General features: G+C 39.5%; 1 protein-coding gene across 1 annotated transcript in view; it reads right to left on the bottom strand.

Moving 5' to 3' along the window:
• The window catches only part of LOC111870733 (sarcosine dehydrogenase, mitochondrial), a 39,417-nt gene extending 22,933 nt beyond the window's left edge, over positions 1-16,484 (bottom strand). The window contains exons 1-11 of the mRNA XM_023863241.2: positions 16,265-16,484; positions 14,056-14,112; positions 12,528-12,696; positions 11,894-12,147; positions 9,207-9,419; positions 6,106-6,229; positions 4,481-4,686; positions 3,639-3,801; positions 1,972-2,116; positions 838-979; positions 80-277 (exon numbers count right to left, since the gene is read on the bottom strand). Of these exons, the coding sequence (XP_023719009.1) occupies positions 80-277; positions 838-979; positions 1,972-2,116; positions 3,639-3,801; positions 4,481-4,686; positions 6,106-6,229; positions 9,207-9,419; positions 11,894-12,147; positions 12,528-12,696; positions 14,056-14,079 (1,638 nt within the window). The 5' untranslated portion in view covers positions 14,080-14,112; positions 16,265-16,484. The remainder of the gene's footprint in view (positions 1-79; positions 278-837; positions 980-1,971; positions 2,117-3,638; positions 3,802-4,480; positions 4,687-6,105; positions 6,230-9,206; positions 9,420-11,893; positions 12,148-12,527; positions 12,697-14,055; positions 14,113-16,264) is intronic.

The following is a 16,484-nucleotide window of genomic DNA, read 5'->3' on the forward strand; positions in this document are numbered from 1 at the left end:
GCCTGGATGGGCAAAGTGAAGAGAAGTCAACAGAGACCATATCTGAAGGCCATGGACAGCCGAAAGTTTGGTAACTTACCGCTTGGTGACTTTTTGAAAAATCGAACGTATGGTCTGCTTTCAACATATTTTCATAACGGACATCTGAGTTGCGTGGCGTTCCATATGAACCATACCAGTCATACTGTGGCACAGGAGCTGGTCCTTTGGGCGAGAACCAGCCAGGCCTCTCCCATCCTTGTCTTTCTTCAAACACACAGCCAGCATCAACCAGTTCCTGGATACATATATATATATACCATTTTATTCAATTACACTAAGTCTGACCACACAAATCCTACGTGATACATAGCTGGGAGGTAAGGCATTTAAGGATCAACTAAATAATTATTTACTCTGTTCATTATACATCAATTATTGTCAATTATACATTATTGTTGTTGTTGTCACCATTACTGTTGTTCTTACCACTGCAAAAAATTGGTCAGAAAAGACTGAACACAGAACTTTACCCGCAAACTGCCTAGCACCTGCCACTCTTTTGCTTGCTTTCCTACACTCCCATGAATTGCTATTTTCATTCTTGTGGCCAGTTATGAATTTACACTGATAAATATTACCATTTCAATTATTTAAATAATTAAACTATAAAACATATTGTATATTTATATTTTACTAAAGTCAATGATAAAAATGCTTCTCTTCCAGCAGGGAGATGACTATGGCCATCTGATGGAAGAGATGTGCGGTAACTAGTATTTAGCTTGGACTCTCACCAAACTTGTACATTCTTTCTCTGACATAAATGTAGATTTCCAGTAACGTAATAACACATACCTGATGAAAGGGACCTTGGTGAAAGTTCCTTCCTGCCAGGTGTTCATCATGAGGGAAGACGATGTCATAATTTGTTGCATAACTCTCATGGCTTTTTGCAAAAACCCAAGCAGCATCTCTTCTTTGTTCTGGTGTGAAGCGCCTGAAAGGACAAGCACAGATCTATCAGTCTTCAATCATGTAACAATATACAAGCTACCTGAACAGGAAGACACAGAAAATTTGCCCAATGCTCTGCCATGGTAGCATGCCAAGGAACTGGCCAGACCAAAAACTATGTGGACTGCTTACAAAAACAGGCCACTAAGACCGCTGAAACATGAAAACATCCAAAGGAAAATGGGATAACTTTGGGTCTAAGTCATCTGCGGTACTGAGTCCTGACTGTGACAAACCAAAATAGTCACAAAAACTTGGTAAGGTTACAAATTAATCAACACAAGTTACTATAAATGACAACCTAACTTGGTCCACTCTTCCCTGATCAACATGGTGGGGCAGGTCACCACTGAATATCATGACCACTATTCACTCAGCGATGCACAATCTGTAAGCCAGGTGCATTTTCTGTGTCCAAATAGAACATGCAGACATTACATTCACCAAATCTACTCCTCATGATGTAAATGGAGACACCCCAAAGCTGTCAGACACTATTACAATGTGGTACACGATTTATTGCAGGGGGGGGGGGTGTGCAGATTTTCCAGTTCATAATCTACATTCATACATATTCTACACTCAATGGATCCATCAGCAACACGACTCTCGTATATTTAAGTAATATTTCATGCTACCTTACATTGGGAGTCAGGATAGTTCAGTCAGTATAGGGATGGGCTATGAGTTGGACAGCTAGAATTTGATTCCCATCGAGGGAAAGGCTTCTCTCTTCACCACATCATCCAGACCAGGTCTGGGACCAACCCAGACTCCCATCCAATGAGTACAAGGGGCAATTTCCACAGGAATTAAAGTGGCCAGGGCGTCAAGATGACCACTCACCTCCATCTAGTGCTGAGGTCAAGAATAGTGGAGCTACACCTCCACTCCCCCATATATCTTTATGACATAGCACTCAATTAATTAAGCACAGGGACAACTTCACCTTTTTTTTACCTTATGCATTATTACCTTATATCATAATCAAACATATGGAGATCGGGACGCCCATTTACAATCCACTGGGCCAGTTGATCGCCACATCCACCTCCTAGCATAGTTCCAGCAGCATTGTAACCACAGCTGTGATATAGGCCATGCAACCTGGGGTCTTCACCTGCAGGTACAAGAAATATATTATGGAACTGGAATGGAAGCGCTGACAGGGTTTCACACTTGAGGTTTCACTCAGAAATGAAATATGTTTCTTGAGTTTTGCAGCTTTAGATCTGACCTGAGAGGCAACTTAACAGGCCTGATGACTCTGAATCTTGTCTTGAAGATTTCTGTCTTCTGAGATATAACACCATGCAGTCTGGTGAAAGCCTGTTGATAGTTTGTAGCAACAATACTTTCACGTGTCCAGGGTTCTGTGACTAATAAAAACACTGCTTTCACTGATTTACACAAGTTACAATTTACCATTACACATACACTAGGGTTCTCAGCCTTCACTAGTCACCTCCTGGCAATGGAATTAAAACAGTCTCAGTGTGATGAAATCTTCTGATCATGCACTAAGTCTTCACAGGCCGACTTCTAATTCTATTTCAGCTACTAACTTCCCGTGGCTATCTCCTACTGACAACTGACATTCTTGTACTCTGACTAACTGCTCAACTGGAATTCTGTGTTATATTGCCTTGTGTCACATGTCAGAATGCGTGTTCATTGGTCTGTTACCCAGCACTGGGCATGGCAGAGAACATATAGAAAGTGTCTTTCATTCTTGTTGTGTATTGTTGTATGCATTACCCAGCAACAGGCACTATACCAAGAATCTGTCTCTGTTGGAATGTGTTTATTGAGTCTAGCAGTGGGTCTTTATGTCACAATATTGACCTTTAGAAGGGAGCAGTGTGACGTGGATGGTGAAATGGGAAGTAGGGGTCACGTGAACTCTGCGGTCTCGCAAGTGACGTCACATACTACCACCCCTTCCATTATTACGCAACGCTCGGTAAACACTCAGTCGCCTCCCGTGGTGACGTAACAGCACTTTCCACAGTGACGTAACAGGGGACACCGTGGATACTACGCAGCAATAAACAACTCTCGGCAGCGTTCCCCAGCAACGCCTGTAAATACGATGTTATGCAACAGTGGCAGCTATTGCGTAACTGTTTTCTGTGTTGTCAGTGTGGAAGCTACTAGGGTAGTGAGTAGTGTGTATTGAGCCAGTTACTAGAGAGAATAACCAGCCAGTTGCTGTCTAGCATTCACCGGAGTGAATGGAAACAGGAGAAGTATTTGTGATACTGTCAATGGCAGTAATTGTGAGATTGTAAATTGTGCAATTGTGAGAGCGAGTGGAATAAATTCGTTATATTCAATACAGCATGAAATTATTTGTCACGTGACATACCCAACATGTGACAATATCTTTGATGTCGAAGAGTAAGCCAAGCAAGAAACCAACATAAAGACAATAGTAAGCAGCTCTGCTTGATGCTTGCTTTGGGCTGACCCTTCAATCCTGAAGATCAGGACAATAGATTCCTCCAAACGGTCAGCATACTTCCACCAGACTACATGGTGCTGTATCTCAGGAAACAGATCTCTGCAGCTTTAGATCTCACTTGAAGCTATTTCGGTAACCCAGATTTTCTGTGTGTCTCAGAGTATCACCGTGCACTGACCAAGAAGAGGTTTGTGGTCTGGTGTGAAGCTTTCTGGGCCACACACTGTTCCCTTGATGCCTGCAGTTTCGAACACGGGGATCAGATTCACGGCTCCACGCATATGCCTGCTGAACACTATCCAGTCCAACTCGTACAGACTGAACTGAAAGTCATGTGGAACCTGGAAAAAGTCAAACTCAGCACTCTTAGATCAAAGTTTTCTTATATGTGAAGCCTTGCAATTATGCTGATGGATACCATCCATAAACTAACATTTTGGAGGAATCTGAAGTGCCCATCTTCAGGGTAAAAGATGGAGGCAACAGGTTCCTTTGGAACGTTACTATCTTGCACCAAACTATATGCCATCATGTATCAGAAGACAGCAATCTTGAGTAAGTAGCATCATTTTATTCATGAACTGTATGGTCTACCAGAATGCCACTTTCAGGATAACAATATTCATGCAATAGTCCCCTCAGGGGATCAACCATGTCAGTGTGGAGTGTCTTACCCAAGATAGCATAGTCAGTATAGTGACTGGCTACAGGCTGGATGCCTGAGGGGTCGGAGTTCATGTCCCCATAGGGTCAAGAATTTTCTCTTCTCCACTTCATTCACACCAGTGCTGGGGTCCACCCAACCTCCTATCCAATGGACACCAGGGGCTCTTTCACTTTGGGGAAGAGCAGTTGGATCGTGAAGCTGATCACTCACCTCCAACCGAAGAAAATGTGGATCTACACATCCACGCCCCATATGCTTTCATGGCGTAGTGCTTAATTAGTAGAGCACAGGGACAACTTTTCCTTTATTTTTACCCAAAGACCAACAGAACCCCTCGTATAAATACTCCATACCTTCTCCAACAGAATTGGATTTGTTTCATAACCGCCCATGCAAAGCGATTGCTCCTGGACACGGAAATAGATGGAAGCATCATGATCTCGTATGTTTGGAAGCCCTTGAACTTCAGGGATATTCTCAGTTACGACATAAGCATGTTTCATAGGAACCAATGGGAGATGAAGCCCAACCATAGCAGCCATTTCACGTGCCCACACCCCTGGAACATCCAAATAAAAGTTAAATTTAGAAATAAGTTTAGTAAATCATTAGTAATGACAGTAATGAACCATTAAGTGGTTTTAACAACTGATAAGTACTGATAGTTATGATCATTAGTGAACTGATGCTCTATGTTTTATCTACTTTTTCTCAATATCGGTTAAACATATTGAAAAGATATGGAAAAGAGTAAACTTCTATGATATTGTGGCATGCAGGCCTGCTGCTAGGCAGTGACGATGCCTTGGCCATTCCTAGGCAGCAGTCTACGAACAGTAATGGTGTTTTCTGCAAGGACCGCTAAGTAACAGTGAAACAGCAGGAATGATGTTCCCTCTGCGGTCCATGCTGAGAAGTTACAAGCAGGGCAATTAGTAAGAGTTAGTCAGTGTAGTGGAGCAAGTTGGTTGGTGAGTGAATTAGAAGACTTCTGTGGTTCAGTCTTTGTGAGCTTCTGCTGTGAGAAGCTGGCAGCTGAGGCACAGGACAGTTATGGAACCCACAGGAAGGGGAATGTCCACCATTGGAAGCCACTACCAAGCAATAGCTAGTTAAGTAAGAAGTGACTGTGAACACTAGTGTGCGTGCGTGCGTGCGTGTGTGTGCATGTTTGTGTAATAGTGTATAGTGTAGTCACGTGCCGTATCAAAGAGTCCCCTAAATTGAATTACCAGCCCAAAACCCGTCTACAATCACACTCGAAACACTTGACAACACCATATAGTATTGGTGTTTGCCAACATTTTAAAAGAACAAGCTGCCTCCATTTTCAGGGTTGAATTGTGGTTCAAGATAAAGGCAGCAAGTTCTTCTGTAACACTGAAATCCAGGTACAAAACAACGTAATGTAACAATCTGGTCATACTCTGAACATCACCAATATGATACCCTCAAATCTTATATAGAATCCTCATTCAGATATTGGTTGGGTGCATTCTGAAGAGGCAACAGAGGCATTGTTCTCAATTATACAGAGTTGCTAACATAAAGTCCATTCTCAGAACAAAGAAACAAGATACCCTTGCTTCAGAATAAAGACCTTCAATTCTGGCCACAAAGAAACATGTTCTAAATAAATATTCCAGTTTTTGTATTCCCATTGCTCTATACATCCACAAGCCTTTGATTTTAAAAGTTATTTGTCCATCACGTGTCCTCTTTTATTCAGATATGATGTTCAACCCTCTGAAACAGAGCAGTTACAATTCAGTCCACCTGCCCCAACATCCATTTCATCCACAGAGATTATTTATGGGTTTTGTATGATTCTAAGACTAAAAAGCAACTATTTCCCTAAATAACAGTAACAGGCTGGCTTTTGTAATGGAGATACAGGGTGTTTTTTTGTGAGGTCTGAATTAAACTTTTAATTTTTAGATTAACTTCATGCATCAGAGAGTTAGTGTAGGTAACTTACCACAACAATTGACAACACAATTGGTCTTTATGGAACCAAGTGGAGTTACGACTCCTGTGATCTGCCGTGATCCAAAGCCGTTCTTTCCTGTTAAAATGCTGGTAACTGGACAATGCTCTAACACCTAAAAAATCGCCCAATGGAGAAGCACCATATATTACACAAACACATGAAGCTAATTATATTGGGGAGTGGTTGCCTCAAGAATCGCTTGACAGTGGCCTGTCTGGGTTGAATATGTTGTGAATAGATAACTTAAAAAAAGTCTGATGGCAACCCTTCCATTTTTATTTTTATTCCATGGTATTACATATCTGAATATAATATTGTATTGTAGCATCCTGTTGCACTTTTCACTTGCATCAGTCATTCACCATCTTATATGCAACACTTATCACTTTTACAAGTAAAAAGTAAAAGTAAAGCTATCCCTGTAACAGGCCGTGAAGGTACATATTGTTGTCCATTATCTAGACAATTGGCTCAAAGATGGTAGTAAGGTTGTCAGCCTTATGCGGCAGCTGCGCTTTACTCCCAGGAAAAATTAATTAATTCCTCGTACTCCTTTCTGTTAGAGGCTGAATCGACCCCAGGGCCATAGTGCAGCTGGAAGGATTAGTGAATTGATAAAAATCCATTGATCTTATTGGGACTTGAACCCGCGACCTTCCTGCTTGTAGCATAGTGCCTCAACTAACTACGCTACCACGTGTCCCTCAATTTACAAGTTTAAGAGTTTTTTAAAGTTTTAAAATATGCTACATGTATTGACAAACATGGCAATCATCAGGTGTTAAGAATATGTCTAATGAGGAAACTGCTGCTTTCACTTGTTGCTGATGCATATGTAGGTCCCTCTGATGCATTAGGCATATTCTTAACACCTAATGATGCCATGTTGGCCAAAACATGTAGTGTATTTTAACACATTAAACAAACTTTTGAACTTGTAAAGGTGATAAGTGTTGCACATAAGACGGTGAACGATCAACGCAAATATCTGAATATTTCATTATTGACAAAAATTCATGAAACATGTGCATATATTGTTATAAGAATGATTAAATTAGAGGTAATAACATACATCGGCCAGTAACATGTATGGGGAGAATAGAAGAAATGAATAGAAAATTCTGATTGGAAAACTTAAAGGGAAAAAACCAATTTGGGAAACAAAGGCATAGGTAAAAGGAGAATATGTGTTCAAAAAATACATTGGTGTTTCAAAGTGTTATACTTTCATAACCATGGTACATAACTAAATTAGACAGAAGTTAAAATGACAACACACACTTAGAATTAACTTCAATGAACTTCCACACAAGCTCCCCTTATAAAATGACACATAATTCAACATTTTGTCCTGTATGACACACATCCACCTTTTCTTCTGAGACTACCATAAACCTTGAAATGGTAGAACATTTTGCTTTTCAGCAACTGGAAGAGGAGAAGTTGAAGTTTTCCAACAGTGCTGTGCACTATTTACTTTTAAGTAACTGTGTACAGCTGCTCTAAATGAAAGGTTTTTGCATGAGGACAGGCAGACATGTTCCAGACATCCGTGAATCTAATATCCCCTGACTTTTCTTTTTGAGGGTATATAAAAACACAGGTTACGGAAACACAGCTTATAGTACCTACTGACACCATAACACTGTGACATGACACCTGGAAGTCAGATTACTGGGATCAGAGAAATGCCGCAGAGACATCTGTTACAAGATAATGTCAAGCAATGATCGCTAGTAACCACATATGTATGCAATCTTCGACAGCGACAGAGAGACAGAATGGAGGAGGAACTGTAAGGGCAGCCGTCTTCTAATCAGTCTACTATAGAGAAATATAAAGAGAGTCCAAGACATGACAGAAGAGTCTTTGTTACCAGGACACGAAGTCTAGCAATGTGTCTGTGATAACAGAGCCAACAAGCAAGAGTGACATAACAGATCATGAAACCATACTGCATACATATACAATGCAATTATTTATTAATAAGAGGAATCAGTATACAATAAATCAAATTATTTATCTGAACCACGTGTCTAGTCACTACCACGTGACAGTAGCTGTGACATAACAACTAGTAAGCATATGAAACATTATTAATACAAATTATAATTATGTGTCATCATTTTCCTTTGCATTTCATTTAATTATGTGTCATGGCTTTGGAAATATATTATGGCTTACAGACCCACTGCAAAGCAGTGACTTGGCAAACAGCAACTGTTTCTGGGCAATGGCCCAATAAACATGTTCCTGCGGCAACGAATATGCATGCAACAACAACAGAGTTACTGTTCAAAATGTGGTGTTTTCTATGTTGTCCATGCTGAAATGACATAACCAGGGCAGTTGACACAATGAGTTCACTTGAGTTCTGCATGGAAGGCTGTGAACAGAGTACCACAGTGCATGAAGCTGAAAAAAGCTCCACTGTCAGAAACTGGTGAAGACATAGCAGGCTGGAAAAGGCTTAGTGTGTGCTGTGGGGATTTGCAAATTGTGGAGATTAGTGATGGCGCTGTAATTACTTGTAGTTCCAAGTTGTGTGTATAATAAACATGCCAATAAATCAATTCACCAATCCAAACCTGGTCTACAGTCACACACACTATGTGACAATATACTTTGAAACACTGAACGTACTCTGTGCACAATCTGTATTAAGAGGAATGTGTGATCCAGTAGCTTCTGGCATCATAGTAATCAATTTTGGGTTCTATAAAACTTCTTGACCTGCTCAGTAACTTTAACTTCTCAAGGAATACATTCTTCATTATCTGAAGTGTACCTCTTATACACCATGACTACTGATCAAGACTATCTCTTTCTAACAGACCCAAATGAGCAGCGGAATCTTCCCCCTTACACCTGATAACAGAAACGTTATGGAAATCAAATATACAAATATACAACAGACAACAGATAATCTCCATATAATATTTGCGTAACAAATCAACTATTGTAACAAACTTTTAGAGAATCATGAACTTGAGTTTATCAGGTCAATAATATGGACAAAGTCTGAAAACCCAGTAATTCTGTGTATTATACACCATCGTCATAAGCATTTAGAATCTGCATGAACTTGCCTGTCCTCCACCCTTGATAGCAGACTGTGTGAGTGCTGTAGAAAGTTTACATGGGTCTACAACACCATCACCTGGCGAGTACAAACTGCCTTGGATAACATCTGCATCAATCAATGGAAAGACCTGCTTTGTCTCTTCAGGATCCAATATAGATGATTCAATGCCAAAACTAACACCCATGGTAACCAAGCGTCGATACTCATCTAGCCTCTCCTAAAAAGTATTAACATGAAGACAATAAAGCATTAAAAACAAACTTAACAAAAATATTTAACCTCTACAACTTTGAAAACTTCTGGACATTTATATCAAGATACCAGACTTGATGGGAGTCAGGAGAGCACAGCCAGTAGAGCGACTGGCTATGGGGTGGACAGCAGAGGGGTCAGCATTTGAGCCTTGGCTGGGTCAAGAATTTTCTTTTTTCCATGTGGTCCAGACCGGCTCTTGTGCATACCCAACCTTCTATCCAATGGGTACTGGGGACTCTTTCCTTGAGGGCAAAGTGGCCGGGTCATGAAGCTGACCACTCACCTGCAACTAGTTCTGAGGTTAAGAAAATGTTCATCTATACATCCGCTCCCCCATATGACTTCATGGCATAGCGCTTAATTAGTTAAGCACAGGGACAACTTTACCTTTTTTACCAAACTTGATAGAATAACAATATACACCAAGCACTGTTGCTATCTAAGAGAAATGTTTTTTTTGGCAATGATTGTCTGCAGAAAGAAATTTCATCAAGAAATATCTAACCTCTCTTCTTTTCCTTCTTTAACTGGCAGTCATAAGCCAAAACTGTGCAAACTGGGGAAAGAAGAACACAAAATCTGGGACACATGATGCAACTGGGTCCAGCTCAGATGATGCTTGATGTCAAGCACAGGAACCAACCCACAACGACCCACACAGAACTCCCCAAGCAGAAGTGAGGGACCTTCAACAAACATAAAATGAAGGAACAAAAAACAGTTGCATCCAGTCCAGAAAAGTAAGCTGTACCCAGCAAGGTGGTGCAGGACTTGTACTGCATACAGAAAAGTGCAGTAAGATATAATAAAGTTGAAAATTTTGCCATATTCACTGCATAAAGACTCTCACTTTGAGAGATTCCTTTCTGTGAAACACAACTGAGATCTGTATGTGCAATTTTCACACACTTCAGCTCCAAGGCATCATTTGAAACTTTAAAATGTAACTTAAGTTGCTCCCTGCCTCAGGGTCTTCAATGTACAAGATGTATCTGGAAAGTAAAGATACAAGTCCAGTAAAAATGCAAGGGATTTCCTTTTTCAGAAATGGCAGTGCTGCCATGTGAGATAGGAACCGTGTGACAGGGCCCAGTTCACCGGCCATAGTTGCGGCAACGTTGTGCTCGCAGTGTGTGTTTAAAATGGCCGTGTTGATTCAAAATCCCGCCAAATGTGAGTTTCGAGCAGCAATTCCATTTCTTCACATGAAAGGGGAAACTGCTGCTGAAATTCACTGCCAACTTGTTTATGTTTGCGGCGAAGACGTTATGAACAGGAAAATCATGGCAAAAGGGTATCGTGAATTTGAAGCAGGAAGAAGTCATGTTCATGATGAAGGCCATCCGTTGTCACTGATGAAATCATTAAAGAAATTGATGAAGACATTCATGCTGACAGACGTTTACCAATCAGTGAAAATTATCAGGAATGTCTCAAAATGTCAAGAACTGTTTTCCACTGCTAAGGGAGCAGGTGGGAGATTCCTACAATGCTGGAATAAAAAACTTGTTCCAAGGCTCACTAAGTGTACTGCAATCCATGGTGACTATGTTGAAACGTAAATAAAGGTGTGTTGCAAACGTGCCAAAAATGAATAAAAAAAAGATTTTACAAATATTTTCTGGACTTTGTCTCTTTACTTTCCGGATATAATTTGTGTGTGTGTGTGTGTATGTGTGCATGTATATGTACATACAGGAACTGTAGCATTTAATTAAAAGGACATACCAGACTGCAATATGTTAAGTCCTCGAGGAATGACCTATGATGGTGTTCATTTAGTGTAGCTTATTTACTAGCTTCCAGTATATCTAATAAAATTAATGTTTCATGGATGCTTATGCTCCAAGTGGAAGCAACAGAAGAAGAAGAAGAAGAAGAAGAAGAAGAAGGAGGAGGAGGAGGAGGCAGGGGGAGGTGAGGGGGAGTTATCAAAGGTAGATTAATTCTCATGGGTAAAAGGAAAGTAAATTAATCCCTGTGCTTAATTAATTAAGCACCATGCAAACATATGGAGGACCAGAGGCATAGCTCTATCATTCTTGACCTCAGCACTGGATGCAAGTGAGTGGTCAGCTGCTTTACCACTGGGGTAAGAGCCCCAGTAACCATTGGATAGCAGGCTATGTGGGCCCCTGGACACTGTGGAGTGGAGAAAAATCTCTTGGCTGTTCTGGGAATCAAGCCTCAGCTGTCCAGCCCGTAGGCCATCACTATTCTGACTGATCTATCAAACTAAAATAATGGTGTAGAATATAAATTTTATTTCGCAGATATCTAAGGATTTGTGCTTGTATTACCAGACATGTAACATCACTTATGGAAAACACCTTGAATATCTGCACTGGAAGCAGGCTGTCCAACTAAATTTCTCATTCATTGTATGGTTAGTTACTTGTATGTGCCGTATTTCTGCATTGTTTGTGGAACTCATACCTTGGTGCTGGCTATGAAGAGGCCACCGTTGTTGACCCAGCCCGGATCAATGCCTGTCTCTGCTTCAAGTTGCATCAGCAAGTCTCGTGTTGAGTTCAGAAGCTGAGTTAAAACATCATCAGGTCGTAACCTCCAAACAATACCAGCCGATTGCCAAGTTGTACCAGAAGAAATTTTTCCACGCTCCAAGAGCACTGCTTTAACTCCTCGTTTTACTAATTGGTACAATGTATGGCATCCTGCAGTTCCTCCACCTAACAAACACAACATTCAAAGTATTAATATTCACCCTTCCAGGATCACAATATAAACCTATGAGTCATCTCTATGAAGCCCTGATAGGTCAAGGCACAGTAATTTGCTCTATGATGTCTTAAATTTTCCCAATCTTCTTTGACTTGGCTCAGCTAGGCTTGACTCAATTCAACTCAACTCTCACTTACTAACTGTCATGCTCATAACATCTCAGCATGGGCTGCACACAAAACACTGTTCCCTTGTTGTTGACGACGGGATGCTGCCTAGTTGTTTGTTTCATGGTTGTTGCCTTGCAACAGGTCTGCATGCCACAATATAATAACCTCGTGTGTGGATAGAAATGGCTTGGCTGTTAGGCACCTTGAGTGTGTCTTACCCATAATGACTACATCGGCACTTTCTGGAACCTGAGAAGGTGGCTCAACATGTGGAGCCTCTGCCGCTATGATTGGGGCCATTTCTTCTGACTGCTGCTCACTGGACAAAGCACGGTGATCCATTCTGGGGATCTTCTTACTAGCCTTTTCCACATGGACTGACCAAGCCTAAAAAATTAACAATAACCACGTTAATGAATTACAGTTGAGATCAAATTTTAGTTTATAAAAGTCAGGTGTTCATAACTTCTTATGAAGTCGAGTATTTATGATCCATCAGATCAGACATTTCAACAACATTAAAAACGAGATTAACTGTATGTTTTCTGAATGGATTTGGTGATACTTCATTTCAAGTAGTTCTAAGAGTTATCCAAAAGATGGCATTAGTTCTGGGTTGCTACCACTTGTCTTTACAACGGCTACAATGGAAATGTAAAACATCACATGAGCATGATTGTGCCATGGCATGTCATGAGTGTTTAGAAAAGGCACAGACATTTGTGTCACAACGCTGAAAGGGTTAGGCAGTCTAAACTCCAAAATGTTTATATTTGGTTTCTTTTTAAGTTGTCAGTCACCTGGTTCATAGGATATCTAACTACAGCATTTGAGACAATGATCATCTATGGTGAAATGGAAAGCACTGGATGGAAGTGGTCATGGCCTATTTGAAACATAAAGTCAATTGGGATGACTGATAAAGACAAAGTAACAATCAGGATGGCTGATATTCTGGCTAAGATCAAAATCAGTGTTGAGTTTTCACTGTATTTGTATAAAACAAAACTGAGCAGTAATGCTGCTGATATATATATATATATATATATATATATATATACATATTTCATACAAATTAATTTTACTCCAAAGAAGTAAAATAATTAAATTAAATTTGTAATTTTTGGAGGTGATGAATTTTATTTTCTGCTGGTACTCTAGGTCAGTTTGGATTATTGGGAATTTGCAATGATGTGGGTTCGGATCACCGAGGTTCCACCAAACTAGATAATCTACTTGCTGTTGCCCAGGAGTAATGTATACATATAATTAGAATGGGTAGTACACTGAAGATGTACATTGTTGACCTTAATGACATTAATACAAGTATCGGAATTGTAAGGAAATGAACTCATCCAATACTGGGACAATATATATTCTAGCACGTATGTGTGCGCATGTGTGTAAAAGCCAGACATCTGACAACCCCCATTCCCTGGGGAATTCTGCAAATAAATCAAAATTGAAAGAAAAAAAGAAAATACTCGTATACCAACTATTACTATGAAGAATTTAAACCATTTCTTAACACAATATAATGTTCAACCCTGAATAATCTAAAGGTATCAAAAATAATTTTAAATCCCTAAAACTTGAGTTTATGTGGGGGTATGGCTTACACCCCTTTGAAATTTCCAGGTGGAATCCATGCACTGATTAATTTACAACAATCTGATAATACCAGTCTTTACACTGATGCAAAGAGTAGCAGGGAATTTAATAAAATCAGGAATTACTGAAGATCACCTTACTAGCTGCCCAACGGAACATTGTGGAAGATCTTTCCCTTATACTTCTCCAAGACTGAAACAGAAAGTAATCATTTAGGAAGCCAATTACAGAAATCAACAGTAAACTGAAAATATTACTTCAGGAATCATATATCTTATAGGTTATCTAACTCCAGAAGGGTTTCTTCATTATTAGAAGTATAAATATAAATTAGAATGGAATTATTTAGACAAAACAGGAAAGTTTAGAGGTTTGTTATAATAAAGGGAGATGTGATTCATGCATATTTAGGCTACATCTTTTTTTTAAAAATAACTTTGAGGCATAGTGTCACTAATTAAGGAAATGTCAGGAATGAGTAAATCTGTAATATATTCTTTAAATCATGTTAATAAAGTAATCTAAAACTCAGAAAGTAAGATGTTTTATCAGTAAAGTAGTTCTTAACAGTCTTGATAGACAAAATTGGTATATGGCCATATATCAATGTGTTGTTTCAAAAAGGAAAGAAACATTTTAAATCTTCATTAAGTAAGTCAGATTCCATGATAAATACTATTTTTGATTGATTGATTGATTTATTTATTTATTTAACATCCATAACTGTTACATTATGTACAATTGGACAAGTCAGTTAAAAAAAAATAAATATGAGATTAAACATCACATCAAATGACTAATAATATAAAAAACCATAGAAAAATAACATAATAAATCCTTTAAATATGATAAAACAGTGGATGATATAATAAGGCAACTAAATACACTAAGCATAACCACATCAAATTATTAGCAGTGCTCACAGAATAGACATAATACACCGAAACAAAAGACTGCTCTCTTGCTCATTGCTAGTACATAGCTTATGTTCATGAAATGCATTAATGCTAGACAATTAATTGTTATGGTAGTCAAAACTGTGTAATTTCAGAACCTTCATCGCATGTTCACAAATGATACTCCACTATTTGCACCTATGTCTTTGAAGTGTGCTCTTTTTCCTTTTTAAGTTTCTCAGTCAAAATTCTTCATGTATATTTTCTTACCTTTGTAACCCCTTATAATTTATATTACACTAAAAATGTATGAGATCTTAAGTACATACATCAGTTTCTATTATGGTTATGGTCTTGTGACATGTAAAACTGTAATCTGGTGGATGGTTAGCCATGCCTTTCTTTGGAATCTGCTTCTTCCTTTTTCCCAATTTAGAAAACGGCCAACCTAAGGGTCATTGATTCCCATTAGTTAGCTCATAACCATGGTGCCATTTCCCCTCTCTCCTTATTGTGGGCCATTTTCCCAGCTCAGATCAACATTACCCTGAAGATGTAGGCAGCAGGATGCTTTGAAACCTTGGTACCTATCTACCAGACACAGTGTCAAATCCCATTATACTGCTAGCAGTAGGTAAGGTAAGGCAAAGCTGTCCCTGTGCTTAGCTAATTAAGCACTATGCCATGAAGGCATATAGGGAGTGGATGTATGGATCCACATTTTCTTGAATTTGGCACTAACTGGAGGTGAGTGGTCAGCTTCACGCCTCTGCTGCTTGACCCCCAAGGAGAGAGCTCCCGGTAGCCATTCAACAGGAGGCTGGGTGGGCCCCAGAACAGGCCTGGGTGATATGGAGAAGACAAATTTCTTGAATCTACCAGGACTTCAAATCCAACCCCTCTGTTGTCCAACCTGTAGCCAACTGCTATACCAACTATGCTACCAGTTACTTAAACAGAAGTGAAATGTTCATAGTGTAAGCCACATTTGGCTTCTTCTTCTTCTTCTTCTTAGTAGTAGTAGTAGTAGTAGTAGTAATAGCAGTAGCAACAGCAGTATTACTATTACATCAAAAAGGCAATAACTTCAGGTAAAATCCCCTGTGTTTAATTAAGCAAACACACACCATGTAGGTCCATGTGGGAGTGGAGGTTTGCTCCATGTAATCTTAACTTTGACACTAGATGGATGTGAGTGGTCGCCTTCATGCTCCGGCCATTTTATGACTGGGGAAAGGGCCCTTGATATGCATTTGATACATGTGACAGCAAAGAGAAAATTATCTGCTGTCACATGGGAACACAACTTTGATCCTTCGGTTGTTCAGCCCGCAGGCTAGTTGTTAATACTGACTAAGCTAATAAAATTAAGAAAATTGATTTTCATTAGCCTGGTTCCTAAATACAGATATAAGACAATTTGCAAACACTACATGTATCACACTCACCGTGTGTCCAGCGCAAACCAGTTTCGGCTGTTAATTCAATACTGTGTCCACATGCAACAAGTTAGTTTTATTTACAACACATTTAATGAAAACAGCATTCACGTCATTCCTGGCTGACCCTTGGAACAAATATTCACTTCAGATAAACCCAAACCTGATTTATGACCTTTCAATTCAGTTTACATTCTGGAGGTCAGGGCTGATTAGAAGGTCAGCTTTC

Source organism: Cryptotermes secundus, unplaced genomic scaffold (genome assembly GCF_002891405.2).
Source record: "Cryptotermes secundus unplaced genomic scaffold, Csec_1.0 scaffold204, whole genome shotgun sequence".
NCBI classification, from domain to species: Eukaryota; Metazoa; Arthropoda; class Insecta; order Blattodea; family Kalotermitidae; genus Cryptotermes; species Cryptotermes secundus.